This window comes from Peromyscus leucopus, chromosome 2 (genome assembly GCF_004664715.2).
Source record: "Peromyscus leucopus breed LL Stock chromosome 2, UCI_PerLeu_2.1, whole genome shotgun sequence".
In the NCBI taxonomy this organism is placed as follows: Eukaryota; Metazoa; Chordata; class Mammalia; order Rodentia; family Cricetidae; genus Peromyscus; species Peromyscus leucopus.
Window position 1 is genome coordinate 11,813,079 of NC_051064.1, and position 21,546 is coordinate 11,834,624.

The following is a 21,546-nucleotide window of genomic DNA, read 5'->3' on the forward strand; positions in this document are numbered from 1 at the left end:
ACCCAGGATAGTTGCAGTGAATTGGTTATAGAGGTGATCATATTGTGCTATTTTCACTGGTTGGTAGTTAGTATTATGCCCTGAAAGTGCACAGTTCTGTGTTTGGAATGCCTGTCAACTAATACATAAATAAACTATGGTATATCAATCATGGAATAGTATTTGGCAGAAAAAGGAATGAAGTATTGATGCATGCTACAGCATTGGTGGAACCTGAAAATATGTTAAGTGAAAGAAGGCAGTCATGAAATCATGTATATGATCCCACTATACAGAATTTTCAGGACAGACAATCTATAGAGACAGATTGGCGGATGTTGGCAGAAGATAGGAAAATTCCTCCTTAATGATCATTTGCTGTTTTGGAGAATTAACAAAAATGTTTTCAAATTAATCTGGATGTTTGTACAAGTTTGAATCTAAAACAAATGAACTATCCTATTCAAATGGATGAGTTATCTCAATAAATTGGTTATTGAGAAAATGAGATGGCTTTCCGACATTAGTAGCTTCTCCTTTTACCAGTGAGACATGTACTAGACGTGGAAGAACACTTCTGTTTTTATTGGTTTACTAGTTGGCAGCACAGATTTTTTTGGTTGTACATACTGACAACTAATTATTGTTTTCTGTTAGTTTCTAGTGCCAAACTAAAAAGAAAAAAAAACTGGTTTGGAACAGCAATATATACTGAAGTCATTGTGGATGGAGAGATTAAGAAAACAGCAAAATCCAGTAGTTCTTCTAATCCAAAATGGGATGAGCAGCTGACTGTGTGAGTATCTTATGTAAAGTATACAAAATCTTCAAGTCACATGTGCTATGTTTTGTATTTTGTAGAATGACTTCAAGTAATAAAGTTTTTTCTTTATCTAAGAATTTAACATACAAAGAAATTTTTAATTTCACTTTTCTCAAAGAGGAAGCACAATAATTGTGTTTTTGTTTTATAGACAGTTATTTCCACATGGCCGTATTCTTTCTGAATGTTTGATACAGAAATAAAGTCAGTCAATCTTAATTTTGGCATTGTGAAGTAACATGATATAAATTTATATGTAATAGAGGCTTTATAACTAATGACAACCATTCTAAACGTCTGTAGAAATGTGTTTCCACAGAAGTTTTTCTGAGGTTTCAGTAAGATAATCAGTGCTGTGCCGGTTGTTTACAAAAATCCTGATATAGTTTTTAAAGTAATAATGTATTTGTAAATACTTGTTATTTTCATTGCTGATCCAATCAGTTTACTATTTCATACAGTATTAAACTGAATTCATGGTTTTTGAAAAAATCATTGAAATAGATAAAAGAATTAGCACTCACAGTGATGCCATGTTCATTTTTGTTATAATGTTATTCATGCAGAAATGTGACCCCACAGACCACCTTGGAGTTTCGAGTTTGGAGTCACCACACTTTAAAAGCAGATGCTCTGTTAGGAAGAGCAACAGTGGACTTGAAACAAGTGCTGTTAACACACAACAGGAAATGTAAGTGGCTTTCTGACCTTTGTTTCTTTATACATTACTTCAGAGACTTTAAACATAGTCTTCTAAAGTCCAGAAATGAAGTATAGTGCTGTGTTTATAAAGACCTTACAATTGCCAGTGGTTGCTTTCAGAACTGTGTCGTAATGTACAGTGGGCAGTATTTTCCCATCCTTTCTTCACACTGGAGATCATCTAGTTCTCTGATACCACTTACCACCACTCATTTATTATTTACCTGTGTACTTTAAGACCTAATTCAAGCATGGTGGTATATGCCTGTAATTCCAAGTGTCAGTAGACTGAGGCAGAAGAATTATGAAGTTCAGGTTAGCCTAGGATGAATAGATAAATAGCATGTCCTCTCCCTCCCTTCTGACTGTTGGGGATCAAACCCAGGTCCTTGTACATACTAGGCAGGGACTTTGCCTCCTCACTGTGTCCCAGGACCTTGAACATATTCTTATTTTCCTTGACAACAACAACTTTATTTAGATTAAATATTCTAGTGTTATAATTTTTCAATGATTACCAGTTCATTCTGAAAAGTATGGAGAAATGAAAAATCAGAGAGGAGCACCTGGGCAACACAGAGCTGGCCTTAGTGGTGTGAGTGCAGGTGAGCCACCCTAGAGCCAGAGAGCAGGAGAACTGGCCCTGCCCCTTGCTCCTTGCCACAAAGGGTGAACTAGCTGGGGCAGTGCTGGAGAGCTTGCCCTGGTGATGAGGATGGGGAAAGCTGACCAACCCAGCTACCACCCAGGCCCAGAACCTGGGCTAAGAGTTGGCCACCCCAACATCCACCCCATCAATGAACTGCTGGAGCACATGAAGGGGCCAGCCCTGCGTATCCAAAGCTGCAGGATCTCCATGACATGTCAACAACAGTATGTTCAAAAGGGTCCCAAGTAGGGGCCCAGTATTGATAGTGTAGCCGAAGCCAGAGGCCTGGAACCAGACCAGTGATTCATTGCAATGAACACTTGCAAGTAAAGATGTATAGACTAAAGGGTATACTGTGTTACACTACAGCTTCCATGGTGAGATTTTTTTTTCTTTTCTTTTTTAGTGTGGAGGTTGCAAGAGCAGAGGTTAGATATGAATGGACAGGGACATGAATGGGATCTGGATGCCTGATGTGAAATTCACAAAGAATCAATAAAAGTTAAAAAAAAAAAAAAAAAAGGAAAGAAAAAAATCACAGAATATGGAAATTACAATTCTATCTGAAGATAACCACTCAATAATTTGTTCTCTTTTTCTTGTTTTAGACATACTTTACAACTGAACTAATCATCTACTTCTCTTAAAAAAAATTAACAGTATACTATAAGTATCATAGTTCTGTGATTGAAATTTCTTGGCATTGGGATCTTTAAAGCATTTTAGACTACAGTAGTGCTGTGTACAAAACTTTGTGTGTATATACATAGATTTATAATTCTTTAGAAAGAGTCTGTGGTTTTAAATCTAATCTTAAGTTAGTAATTCACTGAAGATTTAAAAACCAGAATTCTAGTTCATGATATTTTCCCTTGGCATAGGGATGCTCATCTTCTCTGAATCACATCACAAGTACTGCTGAAGGGAATACTAGTTCAGGATTTTTTTTAATAATTATTTTTTAAATTCTGTGTATGTGTGTCTCTGTATGAGACTATGTACATGTGAGTGCAGGTGCCCAAGGAAGCTGGTGGCATTGGATTCCCCTGGAGGTGGATTTACAGGCAGCTGTAAGGCCTGATATGGGTGTTCAGGTCCTCTGTAAGAGCAGTGTGTACTCTTAATTGCCTCCAGCTCCAGAGCCACATAGTGGTTTTTACATTAGGCAGTGTTCAACAATCCACTGAAGTAATTAATACTTCTGTTGACATTTGTGGGTCTTTGTGCTCAGTTTCTTAGCCATTTTTTCAGTAATTCCTCAAAGTTGGGGCGGACGATGTCTCTTAGTGGAAAAGCTGCCTAGCATGTGCAGGGCCCCTGGCTCAATCTACAGCATTGGCAAAACCAAAAAACTCCTAAGCATTGGTTTACTAGGTTAAGAGTTTAAAATGTAAGTACTTAAAATAATAAGTTGATTTTTTTTTTTTTTTAATTTTTTCCGGAGCTGAGGACCGAACCCAGAACCTTGAGCTTGCTAGGCAAGCGCTCTACCACTGAGCTAAATCCCCAACCCTGATTTTTTTTTTTAAGTTCCTTCACAAAGTCAGGTTAGTCATTGTTCCAGTTCCGCAGTGGCAGTTGGTGTCAACTCTTCAGAGAAGGGAATGATAGGAGCGGGAGAGAAAAATGGCTAGGCCATTGAGGATAAAAAGGCACCCCATCCCACCCTCTCAAGATAACCTGTTTCTTGGGTAAAAGCCAGAGCTGTTCTTGGGCTTCTTAGTAGTCTCATCATTGCTGTAGGCTGGAGATGACAAAAGTATTTAGGGACTTGGATCCCTGACCGACCTGGTGCCCAGATGGTTTTACGGTTACTTCTTCAGTGGGGGGAGTACGAGAGTAGCAGTAATTAAGGAAAAATTTCTGGTTAATAGAATAGAATCTCTGATCTGGATAGAGACCTAACTATCAGTTGGGCAGGTCAGTCCATGGGCCAAGGTATCACCCCTCAGGATGGAGGGATCACCTCTAGGAAGATGGACTCCCCTTAACAAATTATTACTCCTTTAATGAGATACAGTGCTTTTCCTTCCCAGAGTTCCTGCTCCCACACATTTTCTCCAAGCAAACATGAAATTGCCATGAGGCTCATTGAGTCTGTTCACCTTTGCAGCTTTTCCTTTTCCTTCCTTCTGTCTTTTCATTTTGAATGCTGGTCACAACCTAAGGATTTTTTTGTTTGTTTGTTTGTTTGTTTGTTTTATATCTTGGGCTTCCTTATTCTTTCTTTAAAACTCCTTCTCCAACATGTGTCTGCCTGATTCCCTTAGGTGGAGACCTCCATGCTGGTAATGCAAACAGTATTCCTCTTCACTTCTTGCCTCCATTCTTCTGTGGGCAGCTTGCTTGCCCTGGGTGTTTTTCTATTAAACTCTTAGTAATATTGTCCCCTCTCTTCAAAAGAAAAAAAATTCCTTCTGAAAATCCACATATAATTGAAAGTTTTTTTTGAACACCAGGAGTTTTAAGAAAGAAAATATATTACTTACAGTTTATGCTAATCTAATGATCTTCTGTTGCTTGGCTTATTTTGGCCATGTCATTTGCCTTGGTACAGAAATTAATAGGCTTTCTAAGTGTATGGTATCTTACCTGGATTCTTAGAACATTGTCTATGTTTCTACTACTGTACATTTAGATTGTTTCTAACTCTGTTCTGAAGTTTAGTCTGTATTCAACCTCCATATAAATATTTAGCCACATAACCTCCATGTAGAGTTGTCTATCTTATGCAGTCAACTTCTAGGAAACTTGTAATGTCAATATAATTTGAGATAAAATCCTCATAAATTGTATAAATTTAAGTATCTGATCTACTTGAGCAGAATGTACTTAGATGAAAAATGCTTTATAAACATTTGTTCAGTGAATGGAGAGCTTCAGAAAACCAGCAGTAGTATCCTATGTAGTCATTAAATTTTTGTTCTGTTTTGTTTGGAGGTAGGGTCTTACTATGTAGCCAGACTATCCTTAAGCTTATCCTCCTGTCCTGGCCTCTTGAGTGCTAAAATCCCAGTCATGTTCCACCATGCCCAAATGTAGCTGGAGTTTTCTCCAGGGCCTGCAGTTGGTCATACCCAAGTAAACACACAGAGACTTATATTACTTATAAACTGTATGCCCATGGCAGGCTTCTTGCTATCTAGTTCTTATATCTTAAGTTAACCCATTTCTATTAATCTGTTAAGTTGCCACGTGGCTTGTGGCTTACCAGTACTTTTATATCTTGCTTCCTCTGTGTCTGGCTGGTGACTCCTGACTCAGCCTTCCCATTCCTGAAATTCTCCTCTCTCTTATCCCCCCTATACTATACTTCCTGCCTGGCTATTGGCCAGTCAGCGTTTTATTTATCAATCAATCAGTCAATCAATCAATCAGAGCAACTCATTCACAGCATACAGAAAGACATCCCCAGCACCCAGATCTTCAACAACTAGAGCCTTTTTTCCTCATTTCTCTTGAGGCTCAAATCTGATCGAGTTGATGGTAGGGCAGTTTTCTTCTGAGACTTCTTACATTGACTTGTAGATAGCCATCCTTTCCCTATGTCTTTATATAGTTTCTCCATTGAGTATGTCCATGTTAATAAATTTCTACTGATAATGGCAGCACTTGGGAGGCAGTGACAGGCAGATCTCTATGAATTTGAGGCCAACTGTGGACATAATGAGTTCCAGGACAACCAGTGCTATCACAGAGAGACCATGTATCAAAAAAACAAAACAAAACAAAACAAAACAAAACAAAACGGGCTGGAGAGAAGGCTCAACAGTTAAGAGCACTGGCTCAGAGGTCCTGACTTCAATTCCCAGCAACCACATGGTGCCTCACAACCATCCCTAATGAGGTCTGGTGCCCTCTTCTGGCCTGCAAGCATGCATGTAGGCAGAACACTGTATACATAATAAATAAATCTTAAAAAAAAAAAAAAAAAGAAAATCATATTTAATAAAATGATCACTGATGAATTTTAAAGAGAATTATTTTTCTAAATTATTAACTGACAAATTATATTTGTGAAGTAAAAAGTCATTTTATGGTTTACCTATAAAACTGAGTAATCAAATCAAGCTAATTAATATATCTGTTCAAGCACCGTTTTTGTAATGCATGTTTAAATTTTTAGTAAGTACATAATTACTTACTGATTCACCATACCATAATGTATTTCTTTTTTTCTTTTCTTTTTCTTCCTCTTCTTTTTTTTTTTTTTTTTTTTTTTTTTTTTGGTTTTTCAAGACAGGGTTTCTCTGTGTAGTTTTGGTGTCTGTCCTGGATCTCGCTTTGTAGACCAGGCTGGCCTCGAACTCACAGAGATCCGCCTGGCTCTGCCTCCTGAGTGCTGGGATTAAAGGTGTGCACCGCTGCTGCCTGGCCCATAATGTATTTCAGGCATGAAAACCCCATATTTCTTTTGTATATTTGAACCCTTACACTCTTTCATTGTTGTCTTCACAGGTTCTTCTCATTTCTAAGTAAATTTAATATATATTCTGTGGTATGGAAGATGAGTCAAAGTGGCTTTGCATTTAAATCAGAATAGATTTAATGGGAGGGAAGTATTTGGCCTTGCATAAGAAACATCAAGCTGTCAGCACAGTATGTTCTATTTACTCATTACCAACTGTGTCAGGTGTGGTGCTACAACTTCCTGTGCTGTTTTGAATTAGGTCTTTATGATTCTCCACTGGGTTCGAAGTTCCTTTTTGAGGTGTTTTGTTTGTTTTGTTTTCGAGACAGGGTTTCGAAGCCCTGTGTACCTCTGGCTGTCCTGGAATTCACTTTGTAGACCAGACTGGCCTTGAACTCATGCCTCTGTCTCCTGAGTGCTGGGATTAAAGGCATGAACATTTTTGATGTTCTTATTGTTCCATTTTGTAATGAAGAGTGAGGAAACTGATGCTAACTAAAGCTTGAATAACTTAGCTCTGTATAGCTAGTAAGTGGCAGAGGTGGAATTGTTAACTAAGACTCTTGACTCTCTGGATGAAATTGTGCTTCATCCACGGGTCTTTGGGCTCCTGCTGAGAAACAAGTTTGCACAGCTGTTGTATTTATTATTTAGATAGTATTAGCATATCCTCTGAAGGTTATACTATGCACGGAAGCAATTAAAGATGATGACAAAACTGTGGCACTTGGGACAAAGAGTCACTAAACTGTCCAGAATGGAATTATTCCTATTATAGTTTAATGCAAGGTCCACAGATAGACATGCAAAGAATTACTTCCAAATGCACCAGTCAAGTTCTGAAATACAGGAGTTCTTGATTCAAATTATCTCTAAAACATGTTTTTGTATGTGGCAAATGTTTTTAAATTAGAATTTTCTTTTTTCTAGTAGAAAAAGTGAAAGAACTATTAAAACTTTCCTTGGAAAACAAGAATGGCATAGTGCAAACTGGTGAATTGACAGTTGTGCTTGATGGATTAGTGATTGAGCAAGAAAATCTAACAAACCACAACTCTTCTCCAACCAGTAAGCTGTGCTTATGTTTTTAAATTAGTAAAGAAAATTGACAGATACGTAGAAACTGAGTTGTTTTCCTTCCTGATGTTTAGCAGAAATACAGCAGAATGGTGATGCCTTACACGAAGATGGAGACTCTTCAACACGGGCCACTACCGGGTAGAGTTCTTTACTTTATTATTTGTGGCAACATGTTATAATATTTCCCAGGCATGAAGTTTGTGTTTTCAATTTAGTTTATTTTCTGTTAGCTCCAAATTCATGACGTTCCTGCTTCAGTTTCTTGATTGTTACGATTATATTATGCGGTGGAGGTGGGGGTGTTCAGGATCTTATGTAGCCCAGGTTGACTTCAAACTTACTGTGCTGTTGAGGATAACCTCTAACTTCTGATCCCCCTGCTTCGGCCACTCAGGTGCTGGGGTTAAAGGTACATACCACACCCTATTTAGAAGTTTAATTTTTTTTTTGGGGGGGGTGCGTTTAGAGACAAGGTTTCCCTGTGTAACAACCCTAGCAGTCCTAGAACTCACTCTATAGCCCAGGCTGGCCTTGAACCTCAAACTGAGATATCTGCCTGGCTGTGCCTCCTGAATGCTGATACTGAAGATATGCACCACCACTGCCTGGCAGAAGTTTTAATTTTTAACCTCAATTTAGTATTTATCATAAAATTTAAAAGCCTAACCAGGGATACATTAAAAGACACTATATCAAAAACTACCAAAAATATATTAATAAATACAGATATAAACTTAAAAGCTTAAATATAAAGATGCTGTTTGCCGAGTATCCAGGAAAGAAACTTCAAAATTAATAGCTTATTAAGATCTAAAACATAAGAAAATCACTGTTCTGGCCATTTTCTGTAAACAAATACTTCTCTTACATAGATAGCATAATGTTTCAACTATTCACTTATGCTGTGGAGTGTGGTTGTTCTTCCTTTCTTACTGAAAATGTCTTTTCACAATCAGTATTTACAATTTGTTGGCTAATAGAGTGAGAAGTGTGGGAAGGAGACCTTATTGATTTGGCATTTTCCTGTAGCTCACAAGATAAATGACTGACAGATTATGGCCACAGAATTCATCCTGCCATTTCAAAACCTGCCATTCACATTTTGTGATGATTAAAACACGATTTGAAACATGTAGATGGAATGAGAGTATGTAATAATTCAAATATGGTGGAGTTAAAATCTAAAAATATAAAAATATCTTCTTATGTAATTGACTTGGTATATCTGGGAAAATATGCCAATAAAGGGCAAAGTATAACCTTTTCCATACTGCTCAGTTACTGATAACATTATTCTTAATTGCTGTCGCATGCTTCTCATCAGAGCCCTTGAACAAGGTAGATATGTGGCACACTCCCGCAGTTTGAGATACTTGGGAGGTTGAAACAAGAGGATAGCAAGTTTGAGGCAGCCTGGATAACTCAGTGGGATCGTGTCTCAAAACAGAAGCTGTGAAAAAGGCTCAGGAGTATAATTCCTTTGTAGAGCATTTGCTTACCATATTCAGAGACTTGGGTTTCATTCTCAGTACTGCTTTTTTTTGGGGGGGAGGGGAGGGCGTAGCCTTTAGCAGTTGAGCCATCTCTCCAGCCCACCCACTACTGTTTTTTTTAAAGGAAAAAAAAGCTTTTGAAACTATGCTTTCAAATTGTGTATTTGTGCCTCAAATCAGTCTCCAGATTATAATTTGCACTGAGAAAAATTAATGAATGAAACTGTAAGTTTGTGGATTAAAATGCATTAATGTGTGACATGTATTTAAATTCTTTAAAATACAGTTTTAGATTTTAAAGGAGTTTATTTTACTAGCGTTGTACTTAGTTGCTCATGCCTGTAATGCCAGCACTTGAAAGGCAGAGGGAATTGCTGTAAGTTCAGGCAGGGCTAGCCAGAGTTACACACCAAGTTTTAAGCTAGCCTGGCCCTTCTAGGAAGACCTGTCTTAAGACAAAACCACCAAAACTGTTGTTTTATTTTATGATAGCACATCTTGTTTTTAAAAAATGAGTCCTGTGGTGTAAGGGGAACCCCCAAGGACTTCTGTCTCTTAGAATCCACTGACACTGGATGGCTGAGGAGTGATACAGACATCAGAATTATCTAGAAGTTTTGTTCATACCTTACTTGTCTTCACTGCTAAATACAATTCCAAGGTTAGGATTAGTTTTTGGACATTTCATATAATTTCATGAGCCTTTGAAATTGCTCTCAGAGCATTTAAAGTAGCCTAATATTCTTATTTAAAATACACAATTTGAACAGTTTGAAGGCCTAGATACACTCAGCATACTTGGTGTGTCTGCCAGCATGGACACTTACAACTGAAGGTAGTGTAGTTGAGTGTGTTAACAGCAGACGGTATCTTTTTCTCTCATCTGCCTAGTACTCCTAATTAATGTTAGAAAGTCAGTAAAAATTTTTTATGTAAACTCTGCTGACAGATTGTTTTATTGTACTTAACACATTGAAGTTAGAATTTTGTTTTCTTTTTAAAGGTTGGCTGTTGAAGGTACTATTGGAATAGATAATCATGTACCAACCAGTACTGTTGTTCCCAACTCATGCTGTTCACATGTAGTTAATGGAGAAAACACACCTTCATCCCCGTCTCAGGTTGCTGCCAGACCCAAAAATATTTCAGCTCCAAAACCACTCACATCTGAGCCCACCAGTGACACAGGTAACTTTGACTATATGCCTCATTGTTTGAGTGAAACTTAAAGAAGTTTATGTATTTATGCCTCCATTTCCTTTATTATGTTATCATTCTTTATCTTCTGTAATATAAAGTGGAAAGTTATACTAAATTTTTCTTATTTTTTTTTTTACTTTTAGTCTTCTGAATTATTTAAGAAGGTATTCCAAAAACAGTTGAAAAATCACAACATTTTATTAAGCAAGTGCTAATATGATGTAAGATTCTTGGGCTTTAGGCCAAAGATACTATTTAATTAGTGATATAAAGTATACTTTTGAAGGAACTTGAGTGAATTCATTGATTTGTTAGCACGAGTTAGTAATGAATGGTTTCTTTAACCTGTCTTCAGCATATCATATGGATTCCCCTTTAGTAGCTAACTTGCTAGAAGTGTGTTCTGTGATTTGATATAGCTATCAGAAAATTTATATTTCCCCAAGGGAATAATTACACTGCTGTAGAAGAAAAATCCCAGAAGACTTTATAATGGTTTTGGATTTATCTGAAAATATGCCACGATATGAACAACACATGGTGCTCCATACTTCCAAGAAGGCAGATATAAGAGTGAACTTAGTTGTTTCTCTTTCAGAAAAGAAAAATGACGTATCATGATAGTAAAAGCCAAGTAAAACCCATCTTATGAAGGGACAGGTCCTCATGAGCTCCTCCTCCTAAATAATTATTGACAGTTGATGGCTTCTGAAAAGTCAGTTTTCTTAAGGGTGTGACCCTACACCATGAATATATGAGAAGCACAAATTGGACTTAATGGTGTATTTTTAAAAAGAAAAAAAAAAAACGTGTAAAGTGTGTGGGGCCATCCCTCACCCCTACATTCCCCCAGAGTACTCTTGAGTAGAAGCGGCAGGAAATATTAGTTAGAAGGACAGAGGGGAGAGAAAAAGATAGAAAATACAGGATAGACTCAGGAGGGCCTGGATCCTAATCCATCGGGCCTCGACTGTCTCTGCCCTAGGGTATTTAAAGGAATGCCAAAGGGTAGAGCAAAAGACGTCCCTCCAAGTGCAGACCATTTCAGACACCTGTGCTCAGGCCCGTGGTCCAGTCATCCTCTTCATGCAGACCTGCTGGGTAAAGCTTCTAGGAAACCTAAAAATGGGCTCCAGCAGGTTCCCCCTTCTTAATATATAAAAAACAGCTCCCCATTAAGAGCCAATAGCACTCTCCATAGCTGTCACACCTCCCAGTATAGGAGTAGATGATAAAGATGGCATTCTTTTTTGGAATGGGTCTAAGTTGACTACAGCAGTCTTAGCTGCATCAAGCCCTTTAAATCAAAAAACTCTTGATGCAATTGCATCAAACTTAAAAACTCCTTAGCTTCATCATTTACATTAACAGGTTAACATAATTCTAACATAAATATTGCAATACATAGTTACAATTCTTTCAATCTTACAACTTAAAGCAAATTCTTAATAGAAGCATTTGAATTTCTTGCTAACAAAACATAGGATAAACTTCTGATGCATTCACATCAAACTTAAACACTTCCTTAACTTCACCACACCATGGTGCATCAGTATCAATAGGTTAACATAGTAGCTCTAACATGAACATTACTGTTAATTCCTACAAACCTACATCCAACCTACAAACCTGCATTCAAAAACAGTTTCTTAATAGAACTATACAAAACATAACATTAATTCACTCAAGTAACATGAAAATATTTTTTAAATTAAATAGACTGAGGAATATTAACACCTCCCCTTTTCTTTATAATTTTTTAGAAAAAAACCTCTAAACTTCTCTAAACAGTTCCATTTTTAAGCAGTTCCATTTTTACATAAACAGTTCCATAAATCACCAATGTTGATATAATCTATATACATAAGTAAATTCAAAATTGACCCATTGCAATGAAATCACTCCTGTCTAATTCATTTCTTAAGTCCTAAAATTCAAATTCTGGTACCAGCCTTCCAAATATGAAGAAACCCATAACCAAAACCTTTTTGTAATTTTTATCTCTTTTTAAGTTCAAAAAGTTCAAATGAATTCTGGTACTAGACTTCCACTTCCAAATATGAAGAAACGTTTTACAACCAAAAACCTTTTGCAGTTAACAATTTCAGTTCAAAAGGCGTCTCTGCAACTTTCATTCTCAGTCCAGAGATATTTTGTAGTTACAGTAGCATTTTATGGCAGTTTTTCCCTCAGAGCGAAAACTATTTGCTCCACAAGAGCTGGTTGGTGCAAAGTCCTCTCAACACAGATTTTCTTTTAGCCGTCAAATAGAAACTTCAACATTTTTGCTGCTAACTCAGGTTTTTCTGCACTGGGTTGATGTTCTGTGGGTCTCAGCTGCGGATGCCTGGCCATGGTTGTTGTGCTGGCTCTGGTGTCAGCCATTCTTAGTGGCTTTGTGAGTTTCTGAAACCGCCCAGAATGCCAGCTTACAGTCGCCTATGGACGCCCCCAGGTTCCTTCACCATATAATCTCTATGTTAAACCTTTACCATGTCCTAAGACCTAAAGCTTATATCCCACCTTATTATACCTAAGTCTTACCTAAGCCTCTTTATTCCTAAAACTTAAAGAAACTCTATAGAACTACCTTAGCAAATATCTTATACACTTCTTATTTAAACTTACATTTACAACTATCATACTTCTTACAAGCTTATTACTACACGTCTTAAAGAAATTCTATAGATCTATTTTACAAGCTTATATTAAGCAAACTCTCTATAGGGCTACCATTAGCAAATATCGAACTTAGCAAACACCTAAAGATTTCTTAACACCTAGAAGAGATTTTTAAAAAAGTTTCTTAACATTTAGAAGAGATGTTACATTATCTTCCAACAAGACGGAGAGTAATATTCTTTGAACTTCATTTCAAACCCCAAAATAGAATGAGAAGAAACCCTTGTAAGGAACGTTCTGTTTCTGAATTGCTCAGCTAGTCATTTCATAACAGTCAATTTCCCACCAGGAGAAGATAATTGTCTATGTTGGAGTAGGGTTCCAGACCTACATCATTTAGTGGGTTCCCCTGCTAGACTGTCTTGAAAGCTTAATGTATTTTTCCGTGACTTCATTGCTCTTATAGGTAGCTCTTTGTTATCCAGCTATCATAAAAAACACTCTGTGCAGTTATTAGGCAGTATTGGGCATTTTCTCAAAGGAGCCTGTAAAGCTAGAAGTAGCATAGCTCTGAGTTCTGTATCCTTAAAGTTTTTCATTGGGGCTGACACTCAACAAACTCAGACAATTTTCCTCCTTCTTAATTTTTAAAAACTGTATTTTAAGTTTACCATGAACTTTTTTTCAAGCTGAAAAAAACAGTTTTTCTGGGCAATACCGCCATCTTTAGTGGAAAAACTACCTTCCCCAAAATGCATTTCTGTGTATCAGCCTGCTGGTATGAGCTACCTTTTGGACTCCATTTCCCATAATTCTTTTTGGGTCCGGGAGTCAACTTGTGGTTCCCTTTTACCAGGCTTGCTTTCAAAGGAGCTTTTTTTTTTCTTTAGTACGGGAGTTTCTTGAGTCAAAAGATTTCTATTCTCCCTGAGCTGGTGTTTTTCTTTCATCTGATACTGGCCCCAGATCAGAATCACACCTGCCCCGTTAGCGTGCATAGAGGCCGGCATCCCTGATACTAAAACTCCCTCAGGGCTTGTTCATTGGTCTAGCCAGTCAGTGAAAAGGAACAAAAGCACTTAAAGCAAAGCTTTCCTACAGCTCCTTCAGAGAGACTTTCCCTGATAGATCTTTATCTAGCCCTGCTTGTTTCTTCCTCCCAGATGCGGAGCTTCAGATGCCTCAGGCTGTGACTCTCTGTTCCTCTGCTAGCTGCCTCTGAAGATAGGAGCTTTTGTTCCTAATCTACCTCAGACTCTAGCAGCTTTCCTCAGGTCCTGCACCTTTTGGGGATGAATCTGTCCCTTCTGTGTTTCTGTTTTCAGGGTCTGTGTGGTTTGTGTTCAGAAATCAAGCTTCTGCTTTTTTGTCAAGGGAGGATTTTGTTATCCCTAAGCTCACATTAGGACAGGTGTGTTTCCCTCATCAGGCCTTTCACCTGACCTAGTTGCTGAGCTAGTTTCATTGTTTGTCTGCATGCACTTAGTGGCTTATGCTTCTCGCTCCCTCTGCTTACTGGGAGTCAATGGGGGAAACAGAAAGTGCTTGGAACAAAGCTCTTCAGAAATGTCTTTTCCCTGATAGAAAAGAGAGCTTTTCTCCTGGATGGTTCTCCATTTTGTCCTGGCTCGCTCTTTCCCTAGACAGTGTCCCTGACTGGGCAGTGCAGCTGCAGCTTGGCTTCATTGCCTTCTCTATGCCAGCAGCCCCTCCCATCAGGGAGGAATCTGCCTGCCTCAGCTCCACACTCAAGGAAGCTGTTGACTACTGCAGGAACCCTAGTATCCTTGGAATGCACTCAAACTCTGGGGGGGGGGGGGGGGGAGGGAAGGGTGCTGACTAATCACTTCTCAGTTGTTGGTTAGAAGCGAAGATAAAACGCTAACAGAGAGGGTTTGCATTTTTCAGGGGATCTTTGCGTTAAAGCAATGATGAGCAACCTTTTCATTCTGATAGATGCCCACCCAGAAACAAAGCCCCTGATGTCTCAGCTGCAGCTACAGCTGAAAGGCTTGTCTTTACTGCCTCTTCCATACCAGCAGTTTGCCGCCCCATTTGGCTCTCTGTTTGCACTTTCCTGAGTTCTTTGCCTAGGTTCTAGTTGGAGAGGGATTTCTACTGGCCTGAAGAGACAAAGCTTAGAAGAGGGATTTTTAGGAACACAAGCCTTGCCTCCCTTGTTGCAGAGAGGATTTTTAAAGCTTCCATTGCTTCCTTCTCACCAGCAGCCCCTCCCCTGTCTCTTCACCTTCGGGGGAAGCTGCCCCTTCTGCAGCTTTCTGCCTGCACTTTGTTTTTTAACTAGGCTATAACCATAGTGAACTTCTGGCTGCCGTTTTTTTCTGGCTTGAAAGAAAGACAGAAGTTAGAGAGGTTATGCCCTATTTCTGTTTTTTCTTAGAGCGAACCACAGGTGAATTCCCGCACTCTTCCAAGTGAATCTAATTTTGACCTTACAGAAAGTGAAACTGAGAAAGAAAGTTCTGAAAGGCTTTTTAGTTTTTTAGAGAGAGATTACTAAGTTTTTTTTCCCCAAGAAATCTTTCAGTTTTTGAGAGAGAAACCACTCAGTTTTCCCAAAACTTCTGTTTTCTAAACTTGTTGGCTTCAGTGGCCAAGAAGAGACTAATTCTGTTGGTAAGGTGTTGTACAAGTTTTCTCAGTCATTGCTAACAGAGCAAAGGATTTTTGTTTCATCCATCTGCATCTGCTGCAGGGGAAATCTCTTTCCTCTGCTGCTTGGACTTAGCATTTTAGCTGTCCCCAGGCCAAAATCTTCCATAGGAATCTTTTTTTCTGTTCAATAAGCTCAAAGATGAGCCTTTTTTGCCCATTAAGCTCAAAGAGGATAGATTTTCCCCAGTTTGCATTCATAGCCCCAAAGTTAGAAAATTAAAACTTAGTTTCTCTGTCTAGTTGCCTATCTTATCCTAAGTTTTCTTAATGCTATTTTTATAATTTTTTTCCACACTACCTTATTCTTCTAAGTTTTTTCTATACTATGTATCTATTTCATACTTTCCTTTCTTTTCATAGATAGAAATTAAAGAGAGAGACAGAAAGAGAGAGATCTTGATAGAGAAGATTCTATGCTGTAGCCTTATATTTGGACATCCTTCCAGTCCCTTTTTTCTTTTTCTCCTGAGGATAAAACCCCCTGTTCCATTTAACTTTTTTTTTTTTTTTTTTTAAACTACAAAACCGGATTGGTTCAACTGCTCTAACTGGTAGAACCTAACTCCTACTTTCTCCAAGTACTCTGGAGATAGACAGATAGATAGATAGATAGATAGATAGATAGATAGATAGATAAATTTTTTTTCTTAGCCTCTGTTCAGGTGCCATCTGTGGGTGGCCATCCCTCACCCCCACATTTCCCCAGAGTACTCTTGACTAGAAGCAGCAGGAAATATTAGTTAGAAGGATCAAGGGGAAAGAAAAAGATAGAAAATACAGGATAGCCTCGGGAAGGCCTGGATTCTAATCCATTGGCCCTGACTGTCTCTGCCCTAAGATATTTAAAGGAATGACAAGGGGTGGAGCAAAAGACCTCCCCCCAGCACAGCCAAGTGCAGACCATCTCAGACACCTGTACTAAGGTCTGTGGTCCATTCATTCTCTCTCTGCAGACCTGCTGGGTAAAGCCTCTAGGAAACCTAAAAATGGGCTCCAACAGTAAAGTTGGAGTTATTGGAGAGAGGGTATTAGATCTGGGAAAAGTAGGGGGCAAATGTGATCAACATATATTATATTAAATACTTGAGAAATTAATATTATGTTTTTAAAATTCATCCTATAGCTGGACAGAATACCATTCTGAATACGTGAGCTACCTTTTGGGCCAATTTAAAAATTAGAATGTGAAGTCTTAAATATATGATCTGAAAAAGTAGATACAGAAAGATCAATAGTAGTTTTATATCAGGATAGAAGGATGGTTTGTCTGAGCACCAGGCTTCTTTACATGGGTCTAATGCTTTTTAGCTTAAAAGACCTTTTAGTTTACCAGATAGTAATCCATAGAAAAGAACAGGAAAAAACAAAATAAAGTAAAAATCTTTTTGAAACTTACATATTAGCTGTTATTTCCTGGTGAACTCTTTCAATAAGTAAAATTACAAAACAAAAAGCCAAAACTTGTTCACTCACATATTACCAAACCAAATGAGTTTGTTTCATGTGACAGTTGTTGGATTCAAAAGTTGAAGGAGTTGCATCATCTCTTGCAGTAATTAGATGTCATGACCAATAATTAAGTTGATTCCTTATTCATGAAAAGAATCTGATGATTAAAAAAAATATGGAATGATCACTTTACAAAGGCCAGTTAAATGTATGGAACTTGAAGAATTTCTTCTTATTTCTGAAACATTTATCTGTGTGAGTAGATTAGTGAAAGTGTTTACTACCCTTAGTTACTTTGGGCATATTCAGATGGTGATGAAACGTGAAAGAATTAATCTTTGTACAGTTAGCATTGTAGACTCTCTTGTGCATACTTTATAGCTTGTTGAATATTTTATATACTCTCTCTGTTGGGGATAAGTTCATTATTCACATTCTTCTACCTGTTCTTATCTGAAATTTCAAGGTAAAAATAAAACCCACACATGAGGAACAGGCATTGAAAATTCCATCATAAATAATGCCTTGGCATTTGTGAATTTGTAAAGAAAGCTAGGGCAGTCTTAACAGCTGACATCTGCTATTCTTGTACTAAACAATGAATCTCTATTTACCAGCGACTCTCACAGTCATTCTTTGGGATATGTACTAATATTTTCCATTTGCTGCAAAGGAATTGAAGTGCAGAGTGGTCACAGGAATTAATCCAGCTCTGTGGCTTTCAGCTTTATACTACCTCCTGTTCACATTTAGTTACAAAGAGCTGATCTCAAAAGGCTGATTCTTATCTTTTATATTGAGATAGGCTTCCCAGAACATTCTCCCAACCTTTTTACCTGCTGTGATTTTCTTAAAAATAGTGTAACTGTCCTCATTCCATTTAGTTTAAAGGGTTTCTAAACCATTTGTGTTGGTAGCAACCACTTAGCTGATGTCTTTGTGTGATAGTTCATTACTTACTTATAAAATTAATTCATATATCTTTTCAAGAAATGGGCATTCCCTGTTCCTTTAATATGTAGGTACCAAGTAATATTCCCCAACCCCTTTTGAGGAGATGGGTGCTAGGTATTGCCTCAGGTACTTAGAGATAGGAGGCAAGCACTTTACCATTGAACTTCATCACTAATACTCCTTTTTCAATTCAAGTCTTTAAGCCAGCTTTTGTTATTGGAATGTGGTAATGAGTATGGAGCCCTGTGTGCTCTCCCATTCACCACCAAGTGTTTGCTAGATCCAGCTAATGCTGGTGTATACTGTTGAAGATCTTGAACTGTGAGCTCAGTAAACCTCTTTTTTTCCCAAGAAGTTATTCTAATATACCTGTATTCCAAAATTTCTGAAATCTCCCAGTAGTGGTGGCACACAACTTTAATCCCAGCACTCTAGAGGCAGAAGCAGGGGGATCTCTGTGAGTTTGAGGCCAGCCTAGTCTACACAGAGTGGGTTCCAGGAAGAAAGTTTGTGTGCGTTTGTGTGTGTGTGTGTGTGTGTGTGTGTGTGTGTGTGTGTGTGTTTTGTAAATTCATTTGAACTGGCATGAGGCTGTTTGTAGTTTCTGCCAGGATTGGTTTTTAACCTACTCGGGTGTTGGTGTGATATATAATGCATATGCCATATTACTTACTGTTCTAAATTCTAAAACATGAATTCTGGAATACATTTGTCTCCAAGGGGTTCAGATAATGAATGTGGGCCAATACTAAGGAGTTCAGAGAAATAATTTCCCACCAGAGGTAGTATTGTGCATGAAGACTTTTCTCCCTTTGATTAAGAAGATTCACTTGAGTTTAGTTGCCATAAATACTTATTCTAGATTACAGTGAGACGATGAGATAGTGAGAAATAGAGTAAACCTGCAGAGAGTGAACTTAACCTGCTGAAAGGTGACAAACATGCCCTCAAAGTTAGCATCTTTTTGTATAAAGGTGACTGATACTCTTAATTAATTGCTTTATAACTCAGTTTTAAAGGTTAAATGAGATATTAAATAAATATCTGCCATAGTTCTTGGAAAGTGGTATTTAAGAAAATACTATATTATTTTCCACTTTAATCCTCTCTAACTTCCAGTCTGAGATGACTTTTTCTAATGTATAGTTATTACCACACGTATAATATATATATAGTAGATAAGTGTGATATGATATCAGACAAACCTAGTCATGTTAAACTTTTTTTTTCTCTTTTTATTAATACTGAAAAAACTGCAGAGAAATGTATGGGAAGGTCCTGTATACTGGCCTCTACCGTACTAGACCCATCTGTGACTATAGTAAGTTACCAGTCAGGAAACTAGTGCTAATCAAGCTCAGACTTTGTCACTGTGCGCAGTTCTGCCTACTTTGCTTTGTGTGTGAGTGCTTAATTGCTTCACAGAGTGTTTCATCTAACTACCATTATTATAGGTACAGAGCTGGGCTGTTCCTACAGGGCTGCCTCACAGACTTTCCCTTTGTAGATGCAGCCACTCTAAAATGATTTACCTGTAAGGAAATTGCATAAGCAAACAACCAGTTTTCATGTCATAGTTTGAAAAGTAGTAAAATGGTACCATGATCTTGTTATGTTAAAATAACAAAATACTCAAAAGATTGTGTAGCTAGCAAATAAATATTTTAATTCTAGTACTCGAGAGGCAGAGGTAGGCTGCCCCTGTAAGTTTAAGGACAGCCTTATCTATATAGTAAATTCCAGTCCTGTCAGGGCTACATAGTGATCCTCTGCTGGGGGTGGGGGTGTGGGGGTGTAAGACAGAGATTTAGTTAACTGCTTTCTAGTCTGAGAGTTCATAATCATTTAGTTCCTTTGGATTCTGTTGAGGACCTCATGTTGGATGTCCTCATGGTTGGAATATATATTAAAGAGAATGATGACTTGATAGGACAGGAATTCTGAGAACTAGGAATAAGACTTAATATTTCATAACAACTCACTCTCTTAGGAACTGACTTGGTGTTGTGTGAGAACTACCTTAGTCCTTCCAAGGGCAGCAGCTTCAATGACCTAATTATTTCTCTCACTCAGAAATGTTATATATACACACTTAAACCATAACAAAGTCATAACAAGTGGAATTCAAATACTCTAGTATTTCTATCTTTTTCTACTTTATTTGAAAGAATTGTAACCCCAAAATCTTAGTGGCTGAAAGTGATTAAGACTATTTGTTAAGCCCAGCTGGGGGCAGGTATCACATGCCTGGAGACCTGTCTACTTGGATGAGGACAATGTAGGAGGAGGGTCTCTTGAGTTCAGAACTTCAGGATCTGAACAACTTAGCTAGATAATAATGGAGATCTCATATATTTGCCTCTCCTATTGTATTTAGAGTTTCCCAGTGACATCTTGCATTTGTTAAAACCAGCAAACCATTATGATTAAATTGTTATTGATTAAAATAAATATTTTTTTGTAAAATCAAACTAATTTAATAATGAAGACAAGGGATCATGAGTTATAAACATGTATAATCATCACTTATAAACATGTATAATCAGAAAGTATGAAACAATATCACTTTGTAAAAAGTATCAGATAGATACACTGGATTGAAATGTATAATTTAATTAAGTTTCATTTCTTGAGGTCTACTACTTAGGTGGGTTTTGAGAAATGCATATTGCCATTACAGCACTCTACTGAAAAGTTTGACTACTCTAAAATTCCCCTGTCCTTTATTCACTCTTCCCCATTCCCTAAGAATCACTGATCTTTGTGTTGTCTCCATATTTTTGTCATTTCCAGAAGATCTTATGGCTAGAATTATGGAGTCTGCAACCATCTCATATTGACTCTTGTCTCTTAGGAATGTGTATACATCTCAGGTTCTTCTGTGTCTATGACTTTTATTTTTCTTTATTGTGGTATCACCATTTGTTTATCTAATCATCCATTGAAACAGCCTGGTCTCTTGAGTTATAAGCAAGTAGGAATGTAGATTCTGTCCACATTTGTGTACAGGTTTTTAGTGTGGTCATAAGCTTTGAACTCATTTTGGTTGACAATCAGTAGAATGTATGATAGAAAACTGCCCAGTCATTTTCCAAGGTGGCTGTGCTGTGCCTTTCCACCAACAAGGAATGAGAATTCCTCTTGTTCCTCATGCTTACCAACCTTTCTATTTAAGCAGAGCTATATTTTCCCACCTTCTCACCCAAAGGAATTTTATTTAACCTATTCTTAGTCATTTTATTTTTATAAATGTCTCAGTATGATGGTGCATGCCTATAATCCCAAGAGCTTGGCAGGATTAGTTTACAGGACTGCCTGGAATAAAAACAAACCACCACCACCACCACCACCACCACCACCAACAACAACAACAACAACAACAAAAAAAAAACCAACAAACACCAGTACAGTTTTGTTTTGTTTTTCTAACAGACCTTGAATATGGTCTTGATAGTGAACTTAAGGCTCTTCATTTTGCCAATATATTGTATTTGTATTTAATTTATTA

General features: G+C 37.6%; 1 protein-coding gene across 5 annotated transcripts in view; it reads left to right on the forward strand.

Moving 5' to 3' along the window:
• Positions 1-21,546, forward strand: part of Wwp1 (WW domain containing E3 ubiquitin protein ligase 1) — a 121,061-nt gene that overhangs the window by 37,605 nt on the left and 61,910 nt on the right. For 4 of the 5 annotated variants that reach the window (XM_037202376.1, XM_028885168.1, XM_028885165.2 and 1 more), the window contains exons 4-8: positions 637-775; positions 1,369-1,493; positions 7,495-7,632; positions 7,716-7,782; positions 10,141-10,325. In XM_037202376.1, the coding sequence (XP_037058271.1) occupies positions 637-775; positions 1,369-1,493; positions 7,495-7,632; positions 7,716-7,782; positions 10,141-10,325 (654 nt within the window). The remainder of the gene's footprint in view (positions 1-636; positions 776-1,368; positions 1,494-7,494; positions 7,633-7,715; positions 7,783-10,140; positions 10,326-21,546) is intronic. The other variant, XM_028885166.2, reaches the window with a different exon arrangement.